The 23,245-nt window shown below is 42.3% G+C and overlaps 1 protein-coding gene across 2 annotated transcripts; it reads left to right on the forward strand.

Moving 5' to 3' along the window:
* The first annotated feature begins 672 nt into the window (after positions 1 to 672).
* On the forward strand, positions 673 to 18,068 carry LOC127453264 (uncharacterized). 2 transcript variants are annotated; one of them, XM_051719498.1, is made up of 10 exons: positions 673 to 819; positions 1,961 to 5,113; positions 11,420 to 11,539; positions 11,648 to 11,724; positions 12,206 to 12,380; positions 12,846 to 12,951; positions 13,081 to 13,127; positions 14,670 to 15,468; positions 16,829 to 16,984; positions 17,503 to 18,068. In XM_051719498.1, the coding sequence occupies exons 2-10, from the start codon at positions 2,053 to 2,055 to the stop codon at positions 17,666 to 17,668; spliced, it is 4,707 nt and encodes a 1,568-aa protein (XP_051575458.1). In that variant the 5' UTR covers positions 673 to 819; positions 1,961 to 2,052; the 3' UTR covers positions 17,669 to 18,068. The 2 variants fall into 2 exon arrangements, with proteins under 2 accessions (XP_051575458.1, XP_051575459.1); XM_051719499.1 differs by having other exon boundaries at positions 714 to 819; positions 1,942 to 5,113.
* The last annotated feature ends 5,177 nt before the right edge of the window (positions 18,069 to 23,245 follow it).

Raw genomic sequence — 23,245 nt, forward strand, 5'->3', positions numbered from 1 at the left:
ACAAGTCTGGCCATTCTCTGTTGACCTCTCTCATCAACAAGGCATTTCCATCTGCAGAACTGCCACTCACTGGATGTTTTTTGTTTTTGGCACCATTCTGAGTAAATTCTAGAGACTGCTGAAAATCCCAGATCATCATCAGTTACAGAAATACTCAACAAGTGTGTGTGTGGCAGCAGTGCAGTGCATAAAAGCATGCAGATATGGCTCAGGAACTTCAGTTAACGTTCACATCAAACATCAGAATGGGGAAAAATGTGATCTCAGTGATTTTGACCGTGGCATGATTGTTGGTGCCAGACGGGCTGGTTTGAATTATTCTGTATGTTCTATATATAAACTGATCACATATTCATCAAATGATTCACATCCCTTCACATGACAAAATGGGACAAGTTATGTCACTGGACCATTTTCTTTTTCAGAGAAGTCATATTTCCATGGCCCTGTGTTATAGAAAGATGCTTCTAATTTGTTGATAGCAGACATTCCGAAATAAAATTTGGCGCTTTAGTTATATCTCTGTATCCTAGCTTTCTCTTTGCATGGAAGGCAACTAAAATAATAGGTGGCACAGCTTACCCCACTCTCCTCTATGACACGGCAATCGGTCAAGTGGCCAGATAAGATGGAGAGATGCTGCTAAGGGGTGTGGTCACATGGATGGGATGAGGGAGAGAGAGGGGGGAGGGCGAAATGACGGAGCGATAGACAGAAGGAAAGAGAATAACAGCGTATAATATTTTCGGAGCCATGACTTGCACGCAGGAATAGAAATAGATATCAAGAATGAGTCCTTTCTATCCTTTTGAAAATGAGGTAATTTTTTTTCTTATTACATTTTCTCGTGAGTCTTTTGCAGTTTGTCTTGTTGTGGGATTTTCTTATGGATTTGTTTTTGACAACATCGGAACTATATCATTATTTTTGTGCCCTGTTCTTGCTGATACAATACTATCAATACCTGCGGAGGAGGTGGCACGGCAGTGCGGTTTAACTAGTCATCACATCTTATTAGACCTTTCTACACGCTTCATAAAAATTAAACATTATATGTTCCGAATACGCAACTGAATATATCACGGTTAATTACAATATTTGATATTCAAACTGGTATTTTCTTTAAATATATATATATATATATATATATATATATATATATATATATATATATATATATATATATATATATATATCAAAGCTGAGTTTATTTACCAAGCGCGCTAGGCCCATATTTACATCCTCTGTATCCAAGGACATTGGATGCGAGCAATGCATTGCACACAGTGTGCATGAAGAGCAGAAAACACAGCGTTAGTCATTGCTAAGATTTTGTGCACAAAGATTTCTAGCATAGATTTTTCCAAAGCAATTCTTCATTACCTTCCTATATATGTAAAATAATATGATGTACTCTTTCTAATGGGTTTAAACAGATACTGAGATTATTAATGTATAAATTATGTAAAATTGCTAGAATTAAAACATATTTGTTCTTATCAGGCCATGTTAGACTGCAATAAATTACTCTGAATGATGCGACCTGACTAGCTAATTGTAAATCTGTTGGCAATCTTTAGGCCTATTAGTACTTGTCTTTCTTACAAACAATACACTGTTTATAATATAGGAATGATATAATAAATACTGGTTTATTCAGTCAATATTGGTGCTATATGTAACACTATTATACACAGAATGTCAGGAGTTGTAAGAAAGCTGGTGTATTTTTGTGTACAAACAGTATGTTTTAGCATGACAAAACAATGTTGATATTATCATGCTCAGAGATAATGGGAATAACAGTGATGTGCAGTATTACTCCAGGGGCAACATAGAAGTGTCATTACCTACATAACATTTTATATATTAATATTTACCAAATGATGATAAATTTTTTGCTTATGTGTTTCTAAACAGTGTCTGTCTTGATTTTGACAGACGTCTCTTGATATTTCAGGTAGTAACAGGATCCAAGATGTGACCCCATATGTTTAGACACTCCTTAGACAAATAACAAAAATATAACCAGGACATAAAAGCTATCCCACCATGCATCCCTCATCTCGTCCATCTGTGCCCCCACGTTCCCGCAGATTTGACAAAAGGCGACCAGAAGCCAAGTCAAGCCAAGGAACCAAAAGGGTGGACAAAAAATTAAGCACAGCATCTTCCTCCCCTCGACTTGGCACCCGGGGACCAGCTGAGTCTTTCAGGTTAAAAGGCCCCAGTCAAGGTGCACGAGCCCCAGTAGTTCAGGCCAAATTTGTTCGGCCTCAAAAGAACGCTGCTCGTGCAATACCAGCAAAACCAAAAAGTGGACGCACTGTTTCAAACCTAGATGTGGACCCAAACTGCAATGAACCCAGCCTACCATGTTTGTGTTGTGATGGCCATTCACCTCAGGATAGCAACAGCCTTTATAATCACAACCATAACAACAATAACACTGTTACCATCAGGCAACAAATGAAGACAGCACCACCACCACCTCCTCACAAGGATAAATTAGCTGTTCTAAAACAAGACGTAAAAGAAGATGAGGGCAAGCTGGAAATTAACCAACCTCATGCCATCCCAGTGGAGGAGAAAGAAGAGGAAAATGGCAATGTGGATGAAAAAGATGGAGCTGGCCTCAAGAATAATGACAAAAGTATAAATGTGAATGACGATGTCGATGTGAATGGTAACGGCAATGGTGATGGAGATAATGATGATGATGATGAAGACGATGATGATGATGATGATGATACTCTTGTCCCTTCTTGCTGCAATTGCCCAGAATCCATGCTGGCCTTCTCTCTCACATCTTCTACCTCATCTTCTACCACATCAATTAGCAGCTGCTCAGATCTGGAGTGTGACTGCCCAGATACATTCTCACTGTCATCACAGGACCATGAAGCTCCTGAATGCTATCCATCTACACATTCCCCAGCCTCCCACAGCCCAAACTTTCAGACCAATATCTTACCATTGGATCTCAACACTTCTGTCAGACCACGAATTTCCCATTGCTCTTCAGATGAAGGCTATCCCTCTGCCCCATCCTCCCCCTCCTCTGACTTCTCAGAGAACAAGGCATCAGAAAAAGTGGATCTCCTCAACTTTATAGACTCCATGGAAGAGTTGGGAAAAGTAGATCTGTTCTACCGCATTGTTCAGATTGCACATTGGGTACTGGATAGTGAGCTGATTGTGAAAGATAGACTGGATCATCAACAGAAGCTTCAGAGGGTCAACAAAGAGGTGAAACTGAACTATCTTGTGAAACTTCAGGAGGAAGGATTTGATTTTGATGATAAGGATATAACTGGACTTTTAGATGAAATGGGCAATATTGACATTCCATGGAAGCTGTATAAGAGTAACAAATCATGTGATTCCCAGGAATTTTCTGATGCAGGTGTGGATCTGACAGCCCCTTCTGACCTTGATGAAACCCCTTTACCTGATTCTCTTGCTCCATCGCCACTGGATCTTCCTCCCCCTCCCCGGCCCCCAAAACCTCCAAAAAGGCATGTGAGTGCTCACCCAGAATCACACATGTACAAAACCATCAGTGGACATACCTTCGCAGTCTCATCCAACAACAACGCTACTCCTTTCTCCATAAGTGTCTCTGTTCCTCCATTGCCTCAATTGTCATCCTCACCCACAGCCTCCAAACCTCATACCCTTCCTCCTCCTCCATCACAGCCTGTGCCCTACTTCACCCTAAATACAGACTCCACTACTCTCACCTCCCCCACACCACCCATTCCACCTCCAAGAAGACGGCACAAGGCCCGCCTGGAGGCTCAGAGACTTGCTGAGCTTGAAAAAGAAAATACCCCCCAGTCCCTTCCACCTCCAACGTCCAGACCTCCACCATTGCCACCTCCACCTGCATTGTCCCCACCTCCAGCTATTCCACCTCCACCATCACTCCCACCCCCTCCAACTTTTCATGCATTGGATGTGGAAATCCGAAAGTTGCTTGCATTGGCAGGCCTCACCCAAGCTGAATTGCTTAAACTCAGTCCTGAGTTTGGTGTCAGTGTGGATGTGGTCCTGGGGAATGATCAAGAGGCAATATCTGATGTCTCTCAGGAGGGAGAAATTAGAGTAAACAGGACACAAAAAGATAATAAAGAGGTTGTAGACGAGGGGTTGAATTCCAGATTGAGAGAAGGAACTAGATTTAGCAAAGACAGGTCTACCTGTCTGAAGGAATTAGACATACTCAATAAAAAGGATGATTCTAAAAATGAACAGAAAGAAGCAAACAGGACAATGTCCTTCATCGAAATGGCAAGGCGACGTAAGAAGAATGGTGGAAACTGTAATAATAGCTGTAGCTGTGGTTTTGGAACCAATGTTACCTTATCTCCCTGCTCATATTACAGTACCGATCTTAGCAATACAAACATCCCGAATGTTAGCTTTGGGAATTTTGATTATACTTTAGTGATGTCTGACACCCCACCGCCACCTTTGCCCCCTCGTCCACCAGTAGTTTCCAATTCTTCTGAACTTCCACCTCTCAAGCCATGCACTCTACCTGCCAATGCCTTTCGCCCAGATAGATTTGACTGGTTGATAGCCTTCACCCCAGATGCAGAGTCTCCACCCCTTGAGATGCAAAAATCATCTAATGATGGCATGCTACACAAAGAAACTTCAGGCTCAAAAGTCACAACTTTTAAAGAATTACGCAATAAAAGCAAAAAGAGTTTCCCAACAGCTCCTGTTCAGCCAGAACCAGATCCAACTATAATCACCCCAGACCCAGATTTCCTGTACAACCTCAAATGGAGGAAAGAGAAGATTGATGGGGATGGCTGGGAATATACTTCCCAAGCACAAGCTTCTTTTCTTCAGCCACCACCCACTCCAGCCTCATTGTCCCTCTTTAGGGAAATGTGCCACCTGAATATACAAGAGGATTGTCCAGCAGATCTGTCCAGCAAAACTTCCCAACAAATTGGCTGTTCAGTCAGTGAAGGCAGCCTGAAGACTATTTGTGGTGAAAGAGAAAAAGAGGGTCACACCAAAAAGACAGAAGATGAAGCAAAAGTGGAGGTTAGAGGAATGGCAGATGGAGCATGGACTTTGGAATCAAGGACAACAGGTAAAGTTGTAAACGTAATTACTTTCTAAGGTATTTTTTGTGTGATTATTTGTTATAAAAAGCTTAGAAGAGATTTCACACAGTTAATCAACATTATATGAAAGAACAGTGTAAATTAAGTAAAAATTTTAGAAAGAGGATGACAGTGTAAAAGAACAATGCTCTGAAGATATTGAAAGTGGTGAGCCAAATGAGAGTCACTCAGCCAGATGGGAAGATGAGTAAGCAGATCAATACAGGGGAGAATCTCAGAATGCAGCAGGCTTAATGATGTTGTGTTGTTTCTCATGATGTCATCAAGCTTTTTGATTATTAATCCTCTCAGTGGGCAATTTTCTCTCATCTTCTCTCCCTTTCCCTGGAACACATTTAACTTTTACTTGAATGTTTGTCCAAACTACAATTCCTACTTTAGCTGAATTGAAGTCAAATTAATCAACATTTCATGAGAAACATAAAATCGCATCACCATCAAAAGTATCGTCTCCGTATATTTTCTTTCTTTTTTCAAAGATTTACCATTTTGCACTGTTCCTTTCTGTAATGATTATCCGTCTAAGGGAAAAGACAAATTTGCCTAGATCAGGTTACTCCACTTTTGACAGCAGATATTTATGGCCTCTAATGTGCCTGTAAATTGAGGAGCAGATGCACATTTGAGGGAGCCCCCATTCCTGTTTACAAGAATAACACACCATACAACTCTGCTAAGCAATCATGGCTAAGCAGTATTAGTGCTATTTATATATATATATATGAATTAGTGGTCGACCGATATATCACCGAGGTTGATAAATCGGCTGATGCGATAATTAAAAAAGTCAGAATATCGGCTGATTCACCAGCCTCTGCGATATATCATTCGACCACTAATTAATATATCTATAAATAGCACTAACATTGCTTGATACATTTTCCTGTTTGGCCGATTTTTTTTCTTGAGGGTGCCGAAAAGCAACTGAGACATGTAAACGACCAGTCACGGTTCGTTTTGTTGTTATGTGCATCATGTTACTACAATAATAGACTGGTGTGCAACACAGTATAATTTAACCATCTGCATATCACAGCCGCACAGACGTGTTTGTGCTCATTATGTTAAAGTGCTCGCCTGTTTCATTCTCCCTCTCTCTCCTCAACAGTTCCCTGTAACTTTTAACTGTCTTGTCTAATGATAAAAAGGCAAATATCAATAAAACTAATAACATATATTCCATCTGCTAATATGCACATACCTCATTTAAACAGATGTAATAAACCAACCTCACACAACTTGAGCAGATCCAGCATCCTGTGGAGCGCTCATTTATTTACCTATAAAGCACATATTCTAACAGCCTCTCCTCAGCAGTTATCTGTCACTTTTAACTTTCTTTTCTAATGATAAAAGGCAAATATCAACAAAACTTCTATTATTTACCATTTGCAAATATGCAGATATCTTGTTTAAACAGATGTAATTCACAAACCTCATGAAAATCCAGCGTTTTCTTACCTTCGAGCACTCATCTAACATCTTCCTCTGAAGCACGTATTCTATCAGCCAGAATCAAAACTTCAGGATAAGGATTAAAAGTTCCTCTGATTCACAAATCCTGATGGTCAGTGGTCACAATCCAAGCAGGCGATCCAGGCTGTTTAAACTGTCAGGAGATTGCTGAGATTGGAGATCCGCATGAGCATGTGAGTGCAACCAAAGTCTTTCTAGCAAGTCAGTCCACTGTCGGCCATGTTTGGAGGCTATTTCCAGTCATGACAGTGCAGCTCCTATCTACTTGAATGGGGAAAGACCGAAATCTCCAAAACGTTTGGTCAAGATTACGATCAAAGAACATATTTCAAATCAGCAATAAAATCTGACAATACTGGTATCCTAAATGGTGCTTCTTTACCTCAGATTACGCAAAAAAATGCAATTTTCCAAGCTTTTATAGCTAATGTACATGCGCGTTCTCGAGTTGATTGACAGACGATGTCTGTATCTAAAGGGTGATTGGCTCTTTTACCTGTAAGGCGGGACATCCTATCTTCATCTGTTGACCGTTGGCTGCAGTTGGGCGTTCTAATTTCTCCCATTCATTTTAATAGAAATGGCCCATCTCTGCTAAATAATCTCTGGTGCAACTTCAAGGTAAATGCGCTTCACGTGTGCTATAAGTAAATGTTTTATGCACTATGCACTATATGTACAATTGGTTTGATTCTGTATTTTTTGAGAAAATGCGATTGCTAACGTGGACATGTCATCCGTGGTTGCTAGACTACTGTGTGTACTGTTATTTCCTTCTTCCTAATATATTAAAAATGTCTTCATGTGCAAATAAATTACTAAAATTTGATGACTAAACAGAAATCAGAAGAAACTGCTATCTACCATTTAAAATATAATATTAATTTTTTACAAAGTTTTGTGTGAAATTTAGTAAATATAGTGCTAAATAAGAGTTTATTTTTATTATTATTATTATTTAGCAATTTTATGTTTATGTTATTTACTATATTAAATTGTGTGATATATCTGCATTGTATCGGCCACCCAGCTCTCTGGATATCGGCATCGGCCATTAAAAAACCCATATCAGTCAACCACTAATATTAATTTTACACTTCAGAGTGTTAGTTCTTTAAGTTGTGTGTATCTGTGCATGTTTTTCATTTGTATTAATAAATTACTGTTTGGTTAATCATTACATCCTTTACCATAACTATTTTTTCTGGTTGTGGCGAATAGCCAGTGATTAAGACATTATGCCATTAAATGTATAGTAGGTAGGACATTACTCCTTTTCACCAATCACAGTACAGAAAACAGCAACAGGGAAACAGGAAAAGCTGAGTCAAACTGACCAGATTTAAGAGATAGAGATCAGCAAAAGTAAGGTAAAGTAAATAAAAGACTTTTAAATAAGTAAACTGTAATAATCTAGAGATATGTATGATAAACAAAATCAGACTGATTGGCTAAGGCTCAATATGATCTGTTTTTCAACATTGAATCAGCAGTTCATTGAGATGCAACATATTGTATAATCTACTGATATGAAACAAAAGATTATTGTGCTTATCTTGAGACTTGATGTCTTTTAGCTTGCTTTTGGAGTCCAAATTGCCATGACAGATGAAATATGAACCTTGTGCAACTCTTGAGAGGGTGCTTTACTGCATACAGACAAATGTTGTATATCTGACACAGTGCTGTTATATACTGTATTCAAAAATTGTTTGGTTTTTGAAGAGGATTATTTTGTAGTTAAAGAGAGGGAAAAGGGAAGAAACACGGGTGTGGCACCAAGCACTCTGTGCAGTTTTCAGGACTTTATTTAGGGTGACCATACGTCTTTTTTTTCCCGGACATGTCCTCTTTTTCGGACCTTAAAAAAGCGTCCGGCCGGGATTTCTACATTTGTGAAAATGTCCGGGATTCGGCTTTAGTTGCATTATGATGTGCATCTGGTCTAATACTTCATTGTGTGTGCGTGCATATTTGCATTGCTTTAACCCCTCTTTGTAAGTCCCGCCTTCCTGCACACCAATTGGTCGTTTATAAGAGGCTTGCAGCAACTACTGGCCAAATTCCTGCCTGTCAATCTCTCCGCGAATGCGTGAAGTGCTGTTGTGTTCGGCATCAAACAGTTGCGTGGAAACAATGCCCAAAGGAAAGTGCAAATTTGCACAAGATTTGCACAAAAAATTCCCATGCTGTCGTCCAGGTCGAGATCCGTGGGAAGCAGAATGTATGGCATGTAAAGCTGGCACTTATGTGTCAGTTGCTAATAAAGGTGCAAGTGATTTAGAAGCACACATTAGCTCTGCAAAGCATAAATGGTCAGCAAAAGGTGAAAGCTCATCAGGTAAATTAACAGACTACGTTTTGCGACCAGGTGAAATTGCTATCACATTGCTTCATTTTCCCTGGCCATTCAAAATAATAGTAATAGTAAATGAAGGTACAATCATGGCATCAGATATATTAATTTAGTATATGGACATTCAAAAGAATGTTGGACATTTTTATTTATTTATATATATTTATGTTATGCTAACAGAGTGTCTTTTTCAAAGTTTGCATTCATAATAACACTCTTTTGAACCCTGTTATTCCACGCCCGGTGAAAAAAAAAGGTGTCTTCTTTTTGGAAAACCATAATATGGTCTCCCTACTTTATTTACTACTTAAAGAGATAGATCACCCCAAAATTAAAAATCTGTCATAAATAACTCATTCTCATGTCGTTCCAAACCTATATGACCATTTATTTTAATTATCTAAATGTATGTACTTTAGTGCATCTGTGAACCATGACTTCTATCCGTTTTACTTTCCCATGTACAATGGTGTTATGCTGTGCAATGTTCAAATGTTTTTAGGATTAAGGACACAGAATGCTCTCTATACATACAGAATATTGAACGTTTGAAGGAGTTCTGAATCATCCATTTTGCCCTCATGTTTACATAAGTGCATTCTCTCTTCTTCAAAATGGCACTAACATTTTCTCCATTCTCTCTTTTTCTCTCTCTTTCTTCACTGCTGTTTTACCATTCTGCACATCCTGTTGATTCTGAATCTCCTCTATTGTTATACCTTTACAATTCCTTACTTGTGTACCCATAAATGCTTTTACACACTGCCTTCTGTTAAAGTGTCCTCACCTCCCTTGTCTCTTGCCTTGCCCAACTCCTTGACCTCGCCTTATTACCTGCGCACTGGTCCGCTGTCACAAGCCTCCCAGTTTTACCACACTGACACAAACAGGGATCATGCCATGGCCCAAAGTAGGGCTTCTATTAACATTTTCAAACCATGCATAAATCCAACCTCTGACCCCAGTAGAGAAGACTATACTGACTCCCTTTACTCTGCTGACTCAGAAAACAATAAGTTTTTGTTCTGTAAACAAAGAAATTATCACAATGGTAACATGGATTCTTTGTACCACCAGTGCAATCATGCTGAAAGCTTTTTCGATTCTTTTTACCTCTGTGGCCATGATTCTGAAATCAAGACTACAAACTTCTGTCCTCGGTATAACAGTGAATTAGATTCAATAAAAAATGAAGATTCACTCTACTGTGAAGGCAAATACACAAGAAATACCCTGAAGCTTTTCACTGACCCTGAACCATTAACTGACTTTAACACACTCACTGACGGCGACATAACGCCATACAAAAACATTGATATGCAAAGCTACATAGCAATGCGAAACCTTAAAAATCAGAGGGATGCAAACAAAAACAGTTACCAAAATGCTAATTATCTGTTTGATTTGAATTCTGGAAAAACAGATGATCCAGAACCACTAATTGACTCGATTTTATACCACAATAGCAATGAAAAGACAACACAAAACAAACAAGAGTTTGTATCTTTCCCTGCCTACTACCTTTACCACCCCAAAAACTGCCCCTTGCACAAAGGTGCACCCCCACGCCTGTCCCCCATAGGTGCAATTTCCCCTCCTCGTAGGTCTGGTCCGCCAATTCTTGGCACAAATGTTGCCCATCTCTGTTCACCGCTCTCCCCTCGCAGTCACACCCTTCCTGCCCTTGCCGCCCCCCTCTATTACCCATATCTGTACACCCCATCTGTTCAAACCCCTCTGCGGGAGCCATCGGTCCCCATACTTCACTTTCAGCAGAGTCCACCACCGCTTACTTTGAGTAAGAATATCAGTGCATTCTTTCTATCTCATTTCTCTCAATTTCCAACACCTCTTTCCCACTTTCTTTGATTATAAGGCACCATGTCTGTTTGCCGTTGTCTCCATGCATATCATGTTGATATTGTAACACTGTCAGTGTCTATGTCTGTTGCATGATGACATCAGAATCTTTCTGAAAGTGATAATTTCATGTTATCTTTTCCTATCCAACTGTTAGTGTTGATTTTTGTTTGCTTGTCATCTTTTATTACAAGTTTTGCAAATTAAATATACTTTTTGCCCTAATTTAAACTCTTTATGGCAGTTCAAATGTTTTTCCGCCCACTAACATTTATATTTTAGATGATTGTAAAGGGGTTGGTAGTTCTTTTTGGTGCTGCTTAGCATGATTTGTTTTTTACTTACCCCATGGATTCATGCATGTGACAAATCCAAATAAGTTTACCTAAATTTTCCTGTACTTCTCAAATGAATAAATATATTTTGTAATTAATTCATTAATATTTGTATCAGATAGTCTGTACATGTTCTTCATGAACTACTGTCCTGTACTGCACTGGACATCTCAAGTTCAACTGCAATACATTATCTTCTGTTAATCGAGTTTCTAACCCCACCCTTTTATTTTCCCTCCTAATAGCTGTTCGCAGCTTCTCATTTGCTGGCTTTGATCAGAAGAATGTGGCCTGGATTGGAGATGATGTGAGGCCCTCACTGAAACCTGACGGGCTGTCTTCTGCATGCCTGCAGGAAAAGAGAAGTAATATAGTACAGCATTCCTCATGATTATCAAATTCATATAGAGTGTAGGGTTGCATTTGTATTTATTTTGCTCTTGTAAATGAATGTTGTCATTTTAATCACACAGCTTTTGTCAATGCAGTCAGTTTGGCAGTAGAAGCTATTTTGGCTCAGTTCAGTTCATCCAGGACCGTGGTGCAGAAGGTTAGTTTTGTGTCAATGTTAGCTTTCAACCGTGGCATCACTTGTATAACCACCACCACATTTGATATGAACATTCCCACAGAAAAGAACTATGAACAAAGAAAGAATGAGTTAATCCGTACCTGTTTTCCCTTTGTTTCTCTCCATGCCACTTTCATGCACTCTTCCTTTTTGTTTCTCCAGTTTCACTCAGTAGATAAGATACTTCAAAGTTCATAAACATGAGCTTTGTCAATAACTTATTTGCACACTAACCTCACCTATGCACTAATGCACCTTTTCTCTGTCTGTTTTCACCTCATTCTCTTTCTTCTTTCCTTCTGGCTACCTCTTTTATTCATTTGGACACTTTATATATATATTTTTTTTGCTCTATATGTCTTCTCCATTGCTTTGCACATTTTTATTCTTTCTCTGTCTCTCTCTCCTCCCTCACTTGTCTGTCAATCTTCCATTGCCTTTTCTTGACCTATGTTCACAGGCCCTGTCTGGAGACAGCAGTGTAAATCCCTCTCTGGGTCGTCTGGTACTGCAGTGCCTTTGCCCAGCCCTGCGCAGCCTGCTCTGTGATGGACTCAAACCCCACCAGAGTGACCTCATCACAGGCAGAAGGACAAATTCACCCTGGAGATTGGTTCAGGCCTTCACCAAACCAGGTATAAGACACCCGGACATCCTGAGCTGTCATTCAAGACCATTATCTTTAGTAACCATCTCACATCCTTTCTCCTACATCTATATCATCCTCTTAGTCCTGCACTGTTTTGCAAATTTTTATTCTCCCTCTATTTCTGTCTCTATTTCTCTCAGCCTTTCTCTTTTTTATTGTCTTCTTTTCTGACACTCTCAATCCCTGCAGTATTGACTCACCCATCTTTGTCATACTTTTAATCTTTAAACATTGTTCATATTTCTCCTTCAGCTTTCTCTCAATCTTTCTGCTTCTCATATTCATCGGTCTCAATTTTTATGTAACATTAAGATGATTTCAATAAATCTCACAGCATGAATGTGTTGCACTTCCATCTGGATGTAATAACACTAAAAATGGATGATTTTCCTGTGCTAATTTGAATGTGTCTATTAAAATTCTTCCTTCTTCATTTTTGATGATTCCCTAGGCCCAGGCACACAGGCTTTGCACAGCCTCCAGACTAAAGTAGCAGGGCTTCCCCAGCTTAAGCTGAGCAGACACAGGTTTAATGCCTTCCTGTTTGGCCTTCTCAAGTAAGCCACAGCCTTCCTCAGTCTACCTGAAGTAGTGTGAGATGATTTTGCTGGAAAAATGACTTGAATCTGTGACAATTGAACCTCTCTCTACTTTGTTTTTTCCTGTTAATTATCCCTGTCCTATAGTATCAAGCTCCTGGATTACTGGTTTTCTCATCTGCAGTCATGCAGTGGTAAGTATTCACATACACCCTCGAACACTTTATTAGGAACACTATGGCCTTAATAAAGTGCACAATGTGGGTCTTCTGCTGTTGTAACCCATCTGCCTCAAGGTTCGACGTGTTGTGCATTTTGAGAAGTTATTCTGCTCACTACAATTGTACAGAGTGGAAATCGAGTTACCGAAGCCTTTCTTTCAGCTCAAACCAGTCTGGCCATTCTCTGTTGACCTCTCTCATCAACAAGCCATTTCCATCCACAGAACTTCTGCTCACTGAATTTTTTTTTGTTTTTGTGTTTTGCCACAATTCTGAGTAAACTTTAGAGTTTTGTGCATGAAAATTCCAGGAGATCAGCAGTTACAGAAATACTCAAACCAGCCCGTCTGGCACCAACAATCATGCCATTGTCAAAATCACTGAGACAATTTGTTTTTTCCTCATTCTGATGGTTTATGTGAACATTAACTGAAGCTCCTGACCCGTATCTGTGTTTTTTATGCATTGCACTGCTGCCACACAATTGGCTGATTAGATAATGGCATGAATAGGTAGGTGTACAGGTATACCTAATAAAGTGGCCGGTGAGTGTAAATACAAATGAAGAGTATAAACAAAATGTGCTGCAAAAAATGATTGTCTCTCTCTTGTTTTCTAGTAAAAATATCTAATTATCCATAAAATAAGATAAATTTACTTGAGAAGCAAAATTACATTAGACAACAAGACTTGTTTTTTTTGTTTTGTTTTTTTTATGCATAAATCAAACAAAATTTAGTGGGATTTATTCTTTAAACAAAACAAAAAATGGAACTTCGAAGTAAATCTGTTTTAAAGATGTTTACTTTTGTCTTGTTAGATATTTATAGATAGATAGATAGACAGACTGCCTGGCCAAAAAAAAGTAACATATATATTTAGTTGGACCGCCTTTAGCTTTGATTACGGCACGCATTCGTCGTGTAATTGTTTCGACAACCTTATGCAATGTCACAACATTTATTTCTGTCCAGAGTTGCATTAATTTTTGGCTGAGATCTTGTATTGACGACGGAAGTGTCGAACCACTCCGTAAAGTCTTCTCCAGCACATCCCAAAGATTTTCAATGGGGTTAAGGTCAGGACTCTGTGGTGGCCAATTCATGTGTGAAAATGATTCCTCATGCTCCCTGAACTGCTCTTTCACAGTTTGAGCCTGATGAATCTTGGCATTGTTGTCCTGGAATATTCCTGTGCCCTCAGGGAAGAAAAAATCCATTGATGGGATAACCTGGTCATTCAGTACATTCAGGTTGTCAGCTGACTTCATTTTATTCCCACATGACGTTACTGAGCCTAGACTTGACCAATTGAAGCAACCCCAGATCACAACACTACCCTTTTTCAAACGGCAAGTTTTTTTTTTTTTGGCCAGGCAGTGTAGATAGATAGATAGATAGATTTATAGTTTTTAAAATGTCATTTCAATATAAGGCTTCTGTCCATTTGTTTCTTTCCCTATTTTAATTCTTACTGTTGCCTGTCAATCACTTCTCATTTTTTTCTTTCCTACAGATGTGTTAGAGACATATTATCGGCCTACTTCCTTCATGCGTCTGTCGCTCACTTCCTGTCAGCCCCTTTTTGAGGAGCTCCTCCTCCTACTGCAGCCTCTCTCTCTTCTAACTTTTAACCTCGACTTGCTGTTTCAGCATCATCACCTTGACCCCACCTCCCCAACTCTTTCCCCAGCGAGTCACAGCCCTGAGAAATATAGCCCGCCAAATGAAGACTTCAGCTTCCACTTATCACCCAAGGGGCTTTTCCAAGGGAGTGGCCATCATCTTGGGAGCATTTTAGAGCAAGACCATGGTGGTTTGTATTTACAAGGTGCCAATCCCAATGCAGGTATCACAAGCCTGCCCAGTCAGGTTCTTGATGTGTTTGAAGAGTCAGCCTATCGCAATCCAATTGTGCTGTCATCTGGTGTCACCAAGGTGGTAGCCAGTTCTCCATTATCGTGGTTCAAAGGGCGTGAGATCTCAGCACCTCTTAGTGGCGAGAGTGGAGCAAGTTTTTCGCAGCAGGCAGGCCAGGCTCTACAGCAAGGTTGGGGGGCAGTGATGCGTCTCGGGGAGCGTTTAGGGCAGAACTTTGGTTTGGCCAACTCTAACTCCACAGAGGATGTTAAAGCTCCTAACTCAACAGATGACTCCAAGACAGGCTTCTCACTAAATCCAAAAAGTCCAGTTGGAAACAGTCAGCAACCAAGAACTGTTGAGCTTTCCATGTGGGATAGTGGAGCAGCTGTTCCTTGGGGTATGGGAAGGCTCTTTGGAGCTTCGAAGAGCCCAAATAACCCTCCACCAAGCAGGTTTGATTGTACTTGTCTATTGGATTACAGGGAATGTTTGGGTTTGATGGAAATATGATGGGTTTATATATATACTGTATACACAGTGCATTTAGAAAGTATTTAAAGGGATAGTTCACCCAAAAATGAAAATTCTCTCATTATTTACTCACCCTCATGATATCTCTGGTGTTTATGACTTTCTTTCTTCACCAGAACACATTTGAAGAAAAATGGAAAAATGTCTTGGCTCAGTAGGTAAGTGAATGGAGATTTCTCTTTTGAAGCTCCAAAAATTACAGACAGCATAAACGTCCTCCATACGACACCAGCTGCAACACGATCGATTTTGATGCGAAAAAGATACATATTTAAGTACTTTTTTAACTCTAAATCATGCTTCCGTTCTGCAGCGGTATGTGCATGTGATGTAATCGCATTGGCATTTAAAACGTGCAAGAACTGACGCACATGCGTCAGCCGGAAGAGCAGCGCTGTTTACAAGTGGGGAGGAATGCTGTACAGTACCTTGGTTGGTTTTGTTTTAGATCTGCATTTATCTGTTTCTTTACTCACAATGGTGCGTTTGTGTGCTTATCCTGGATGTCTCAACCGAGTGGAGAACGTGAGATTACATCTGTATCCATGTCACACGAGAGACCGCTTGGACTCCACCCTATCATGAAGAGTTGGATTATAGTTAAAGTAAACTTAAATATAGTACTTAAATATTTATCTTTTTCGCACAAAAAAGTGATCGTGTCACTTTAGAAGACATTAATTTAACAGCTGGTGTCGTATGGATGAAGTTTATGCTGACTGTCTGTGATTTTTGGAGCTTCAAAAGAGAATTCGCCATTCACTTACATTTTAAGGACCTACTGAGCTAAAATATTTTTCCATTTTTCTTCAAATGTGTTCTGGTGAAGACAGAAAGTAACACACACCTGGGATATCATGAGGGTGAGTAAATAATGAGAGAATTTTGTATTTTTTTGGGTGAACTATCCCTTTAAGACCCTTTTAAAAAAAAATTCACATTTATGTTATGTTGCAGCCTTATACTAAAATCGCCTAAATATAAATATAAATCATCCCAATCCATATGACTTTATTCCGTGGAACATTAAAGAGATGTTAGGCAGAATGTTAACCTTAGTCACTATTCAATGTCATTGTGTGAAAAGGAGCAGTGTCAGCATTCATTACTTTTTCCTCTTGTGTTCCCCAAAGAAAGGTAGATTGGTTTGGAAAAACATGAAACCGAGTAAATTATGACAGATTTTGTTTTTTTCAGTTTAGTTGTTTTAAATACCGTTTGTCTGATATGTGACGTACATTTGGCCCTCTCTCACACTTCTATTCTGCTGCTCTCACATAGGCGCCCATCTCAGTGGCTCTCCTCTGGCGTATCTGTCCTTACCCACATAGTGAATATTGGCCAGCGTTCTCCATCTGAAAAGAGAGAGCTCCAGAAAAGCAAAGAAGATAAAAATGAAAAGAGAAAGGAAACCGGAGATCAGCCGAGGCTCTTAAGGTAAAGTTTCCATTAGATTATTCATATTCTTACCAAATTCATTGTGTTTGTGGGTCACATGTTTAGCCTTCTTCCCTCTTTCGGCCTTTACAGTTTAAAAACAGGTTGATAAAACAGGCGAAGTGTGTTATGGTTATCTATGTTAAAATACCATCTCAGCTGAACATGCATGCATAGACAACTATAGGTAAACCATTTGTTGGTTGACTTCCCCGAAGAAGTGTAACCACTGTGACTCTGTAGCGCTATCAAAACATTGCCTGACACTGCAACATTGTCTCAACCAATAGCATGAGTTTGAAGCAGGACTATCTGTTTGACCAATGGTAGACAGCACGCATGTTCAGGAAACTTGTTTGAAAATGTTCTCTGTTTTTTCAATTCCATTTGGTGCCACTAGTGGCACAGAATTTACACTCTTCACCTATTGTTATTTATGTATAATAAAGCAAACTTCATCTAAGACTTTGAAACCCATACTATCAACAATGTGCTAAATCTTGCTTGTGATTTTTCAGGGTGGTCAGAACTCTGTGTGACCACACCGGAATTGGGACAGAACTGAGCTTCAGGAAAGGTGAGGAGCTTGTTCTATTGGGTGGTGTGGACCATGACTGGATTCGATGTCGTCAAGGTGACAAGGAGGGCCTTGTTCCCATTGGTTATGCTTCACTTGTCATGTGACTTAATTCCTAAATTTTACCTGGATGTTTGTGTAAAGTAATATCAGGGGATATTTACTTAAGTATAAGGAAAAAGAGACCATATATAAATGTAGTAAATAGTAGCTGTGTTATGTGTTTATCTCTGACCATTGTTGCCTGGCGTGTGATATCTGAAATATTTTCTGTGATATATAGGACACAACTCACATTACTGTACAAATCATATATATTTACCATAGATTAACAAAGATAGATAGACAGATAAGACATAAGACATAAAAGTGAGTAATGAAATGAAAAAGAATCAAGTTAAAGAAAAATGGAACTATGATATTTGTATTTAGTATAAGGTGTTCTGCCATAACAAACGGCTTGCCCAAAAGCTTGCTTAAAAAATTTCAGCACACAGTCATCCAAAGAAATGGGGGGGGGGGGGGTATCGTGCAGGTGGACTTCAGGACCACTAAACAGAACCGGTATCCTTTTGCAATTGTTTTGGTTCCACACTAAACTGTGTGTGTAAACCATGTGCATTTTTCTTGACATATCATCAGCCCAGCAATATGTTGTAAAAGCAGGACTTTATTTTTGAGTACTGCAGTGAGTCTTCATTATTCTGGGGCTGCATGAGTGAATATATGAAAGATTTACTGCAGGTAACTCTTTAATTTATTATATAATTAATGGTTTGGTTTTGTTAGGATTATTGAGCACTTTCAAATAAGGCTCTTTAGAGATTAACTGACTAGTCATTCTATAAAGCAATTGCTTGACAATTAAAATTATTTTATTCCTCAACATATTAACACTTTGTTGTCCTAATTAATAACCAACAATAAATAGAAGAAAATGGTAGATTAATTTTTGGTGTTGCCTAAAGATGCCCTAATGTACACCCTTTTATTATCTCACTTACCAATTAAAAAATAGAAAAAAATAAAATAATATTAATAACTCTTTTTGAAGAATCACATTGGATCGGAATTACAATGTTATTATTACTATTGTATAACGCTGAATGGTAGTAAATTAGTGTGGTAGTGTGTAGATAATTCTTTTATTTCTTACAATATGATGGCTATGTGGTACGATCTTTATCACCATGAGCTTGATAGTGATGACTATGCATAAACTGTACAGTACTATTTATGAGGCTTGTTGCTGGGGAAACCCTATCTGATTGACAGCATTAAGGGGTTTCTTTTCAATGGATATTCTGTATTGATTAAATGCTTTGAAACGGGTTTACAAACTGCATGAACATGTATGAATGTGTGTAGACAATAGGCCTTTCAGTAAACCATAAACACAACTTGGTATCTTTCTCTTTTTGTGAGCATGGGTACATTCACTCAAAATACAAACACTCCATGCTATATGTATGGGCCAGGATTGTAGTAGCTGTAGTGGGAAAGGTGATCTAAATTTAAGCTTGCTTATGCTTGTTTATAAAGTGGAACCCTTTGTGTTTTACACAAGTGAATGCTCAACTGTAGTAATATAAATGCATTACCTTTTATCACACCTCTAACTTCACATGGCTTTCAGCTGAGCTGCTAATCAATTGGATCTTCTTGACACAAACACTGACAACATCAATTGAGGGAAAGAAATGAGTATTTATTGCATATGTAGTGTCCACCATTGCACACTCACTTTGACTGATGGGACAGGTATTACAGAGGGTGTTTTTGTGAGAGGAAACGTCATGGTTACTTGCATAACCTCCGTTCCCTGATGGAGGGAACGAGACGCTGTGTCGATGTAGTAACACTAGGGGTCACTCTTGGGAGCCCGAGACACCTCTGGTCTTTGATAAAAGGCCAATTTATTTTCCACTCTCTAAAAAAGAAGGGGGATTATCCGACTGGGCCGCAAGGTCTAGTCGGGGGGTGTCTCTCCCAAGGGGAGGACACCGCAGAGACCACACCATGCCCAAAGAGAGGGGAGGATATTTAAGTGGAAAAATACGTCACATGGTCTTGCCGACCATGTGGAGAGTCTCATGGTAGATCCTAGCCAATGGGGGAGGAGTTACTACAAACATGGAGACTGTGCCAGAGGGGGCTCTGCCCAAGGAAGACACAGTTTGCAAACAGGGAAACGAATTAGCGGAAGATATACATCGCATGGGGTTACCTTACAGGGAACCGCCGCATGCGGAGCACCTACCCCAGAACAGGGCTCTTAGTTAGCACGTGTACTGGGCCGGCAGTGAGTCTCTCTGAAAACTCGACTGCCACAGGGCTCGGAGGAAGTCAACCAGGGAACGTAGTTTGTGAACACTACTGGGAATTAATGGCGCACGTCTTCAGCTCAGAGGAGGTGAAAGGTGCTATGTGCAAGCGATACACCCGGCTGGCTATCCCGAGCTTATCCGCTTGTATTGTGTGCCACTACCTGGGATGAAACCGGTTCCACCCGGAGGTTGTAGAACCTTGTAAAGGTGTTGGGTGTTGCCCAGCCCGCTGCTCTGCAGATGTCTGTTAGAGAGGCTTCCCGTCGAGAAGAACACCACTTAGCAAACAGACGCCACTTAAAGGCATACAGGCGCCTCGTAGAGGGGGCCCTAGCCTGAGTGATCGTGTCTACCACCACGGGTGGTAGACTGCTTAGGTCTTCCGTGTCCCATCCAGGGGCCAGACATGGAGATTCCAGAGGCCTGGTCGTGGGTGCCAGATGGTGCCCCGTCCCTGAGAAAAAAGGTCCTTCCTCAGGGGAATTCGCCGGGGGGGCTGTCGCGAGGAGCGTGAGGTCCGAGAACCACATCTGGGTGGGCCAGTAGGGTGCTACCAGGATGACCTGCTCCTCGTCCTCCCTGACCTTGCACAGAGTCTGTGCAAGTAGGCTCACTGGGGGAAAACGCATATTTGCATAGGCCAGGAGGCCAGCTGTGTGCCAGTGCGTCTATGCCGAGGGGTGCCTCGGTCAGGGCGTACCAGAGCGGGCAGTGGGAGGATTCCTGGGAGGCGAACAGGTCTACCTGTGCCTGTCCAAATCGACTCCAAATCAGCTGGACCACCTGAGGGTGGAGCCTCCACTCTCCCCTGAGGGTAACCTGCCATGACAGCGCATCCGCTGTAGTGTTGAGGTCGTCCGGGATGTGAGTGGCTCGCAGCGACTTGAAGTGCTGCTGACTCCAGAGGAGGAGACGGCGGGCAAGTCGTGACATACACCGAAAGCGCAGACCGCCTTGGCGGTTGACATATGCTACCGTTGCCGTGTTGTCTGTCCGAACTAACATGTGCTTGCCCTGGATCAACGGCCGGAACCTCCGCAGGGCAAGCAGAATTGCCAACAACTCGAGGCAGTTGATGTGCCAATGCAGTCGCGGGCCCGTCCATAAGCCGGCGGCTGCGTGCCCGTTGCAAACAGCGCCCCAGCCCGTTTTGGAGGCGTCTGTCGTGACCACAACGTGCCTGGAGACCTGCTCTAGGGGAACACCTGCTCATAGAAACGAGAGGTCGGTCCAAGGGCTGAAAAGATGGTGACAGACCGGCGTGATGTCCACGCGATGTGTCCCGCGGCACCATGCCCATCTTGGGACTCGAGTCTGAAGCCAGTGCTGAAGCGGTCTCATATGCATCAACCCGAGCGGGGTGGCCACCGCTGTGCATGCCATATGCCCCAGAAGCCTCTGAAAGAGTTTCAGTGGAACCGCTGTTTTCTGTTTGAACGCCTTCAAACAGGCCAGCACCGACTGTGTGCGCTCGTTCGTGAGGCGCGCTGTCAAAGAGACTGAGTCCAACTCCAAACCGAGGAAAGAGATGCTCTGAACCAGGAGGAGCTTGCTCTTTTCCCAGTTGACCCGAAGCCCTGATCTGCTGAGGTGTGAGAGCACCAAGTCCCTATGTGCACACAACATGTCCCGAGAGTGAGCTAGGATTAGCCAATCATCGATATAGTTGAGAATGCAAATGCCCACTTCCCTTAACGGGGCAAGGGCTGCCTCTGCGACCTTCGTGAAGACGCAAGGGGACAAGGACAGGCCGAAAGGGAGGACCTTGTACTGATATGCCTGACCCTCGAATGCAAACAGCAGGAAGGGTCTGTGTCGAGGTAGAATCGAGACGTGGAAGTACGCGTCCTTCAGGTCTACCGCCGCGAACCAATCTTGATGCCGGACGCTCGCCAGAATGCGTTTTTGCGTCAGCATCTTGAACGGGAGTCTGTGTAAAGCCCGGTTCAGTACTCGCAGGTCCAAGATTGGCCGCAACCCACCGCCTTTTTTTGGGTACTCTTGGGTACTGCAGCCACTTGGGCATGCAGCGCAATTAAACGCAAAGGTAACAAAAAGATTCTCCCGGCCCTCGACTGGGGGATGGAGTGGTCTGCTTACCAGCTCCAGAGCAGCGGGTTTCGTTGTCCCTGGGTCGCCCGTCTCAGGGGCGCTTTGAAGCCTTTCACGGGTTCTTGGCGGCCGCAGGACGGGTGGCGTCTGCTTCCTACGGTGAGCTTAACGCCGGGGCCGGGCCGAAGGGGCGGGCTGCGGCGGAGCCAGTGCAGTCACCGCAGGGGGACGCCCTTGGCGACGAGCAGACGGGGTGCTGGATCTTGAGCCGAGCCGGGGCAGGATATGCCGGATAGCCCCCGTCGGCTGCTCCACCGTCAGAACTGCTGGGCAAAGTCCTCGACGGTGTCGCCGAATAGGCCAGCCTGGGAGATGGGGGCAGCAAGGAACCGTGTCTTGTCGGCCTCACCCATCTCAACCAGATTGAGCCAAAGTTGGCGCTCCTGGACCACTAATGTGGACATCGTCCGCCCGAGAAACCGCGCTGTGACCTTCGTCGCTCGGAGAGCGAGGTCAGTCACCAAGCGCAGTTTCTGCATCAATCCCGGGGCAGAACTACCCTCGTGCATTTCCTTTAGTGCCGTGGCAGACTTGCAGGAGAGCCATGGCATGCAGGACGAAGGCAGCTTGTCCAGCGGCACCGTAGGCCTTGGCCGCCAGAGACGACGTAAACCTACAGGCCTTGGATGGGAGCTTTGGGCACCCGTGCCAGGTGGCGGCGCTCTGCGGGCATAGGTGCACCGCGAGCGCCTTTATCCACCAGGGGGATTGCCAAATAGCCCTTGGCCGCCCCACCATCGAGGGTAGTGAGTGCGGGGAAGCTGAAAGATCGGGACTGGGCAGTAAAAAGTGCCTCCCACGACCTTGTCAGCTCTTCATGTACTTCCGGGAAGAAAGGAACGGGGGCGGGGCGTGGCTTTGAGCGGTGCCGCGAGCCCAGAAACCAATCATCGAGCCGCGAGGGTTCAGGGGAGAGCGGAGGGTTCCACTCTGCCCGGGAAAGCATATCGTCATTTCCGCATCAGCCTGTGACCGGACGACAGCACCCGAAGGGAGGAGCCTAGCTGAGGTTTCCGCGTCCACTGGACGAGCCCACTCTCCAATGCTGCACTCGAGAGCTCATCACTTTCGCGGGCTCCGAATAAGAGGTCAAACTTGCCGTGAGACGAGCCGGCGGACTCATCCGGAAGCCCGATCGGGGCAGACGAGCGTGCTGGGGAATGGGAGGTCCGCGGGGGGGATACCCGGCAGAGACGGTCCCATTGGGGTCCCCAAATTGCCCTCAGTGCTAGCCACACTGGCCTC

Source organism: Myxocyprinus asiaticus, chromosome 15 (assembly GCF_019703515.2).
Source record: "Myxocyprinus asiaticus isolate MX2 ecotype Aquarium Trade chromosome 15, UBuf_Myxa_2, whole genome shotgun sequence".
NCBI classification, from domain to species: domain Eukaryota; kingdom Metazoa; phylum Chordata; class Actinopteri; order Cypriniformes; family Catostomidae; genus Myxocyprinus; species Myxocyprinus asiaticus.

Bases quoted from the DNA above. Each gene is read 5' to 3' on its own strand.
- LOC127453264 (XM_051719498.1), top strand. From the start codon at position 2,053: ATGCATCCCTCATCTCGTCCATCTGTGCCCCCACGTTCCCGCAGATTT. The intron at 12,952-13,080 runs GTAAGCCACAGC...CCTGTCCTATAG, and splicing joins TTCCTGTTTGGCCTTCTCAA to TATCAAGCTCCTGGATTACT. The intron at 16,985-17,502 runs GTAAAGTTTCCA...GTGATTTTTCAG, and splicing joins GATCAGCCGAGGCTCTTAAG to GGTGGTCAGAACTCTGTGTG.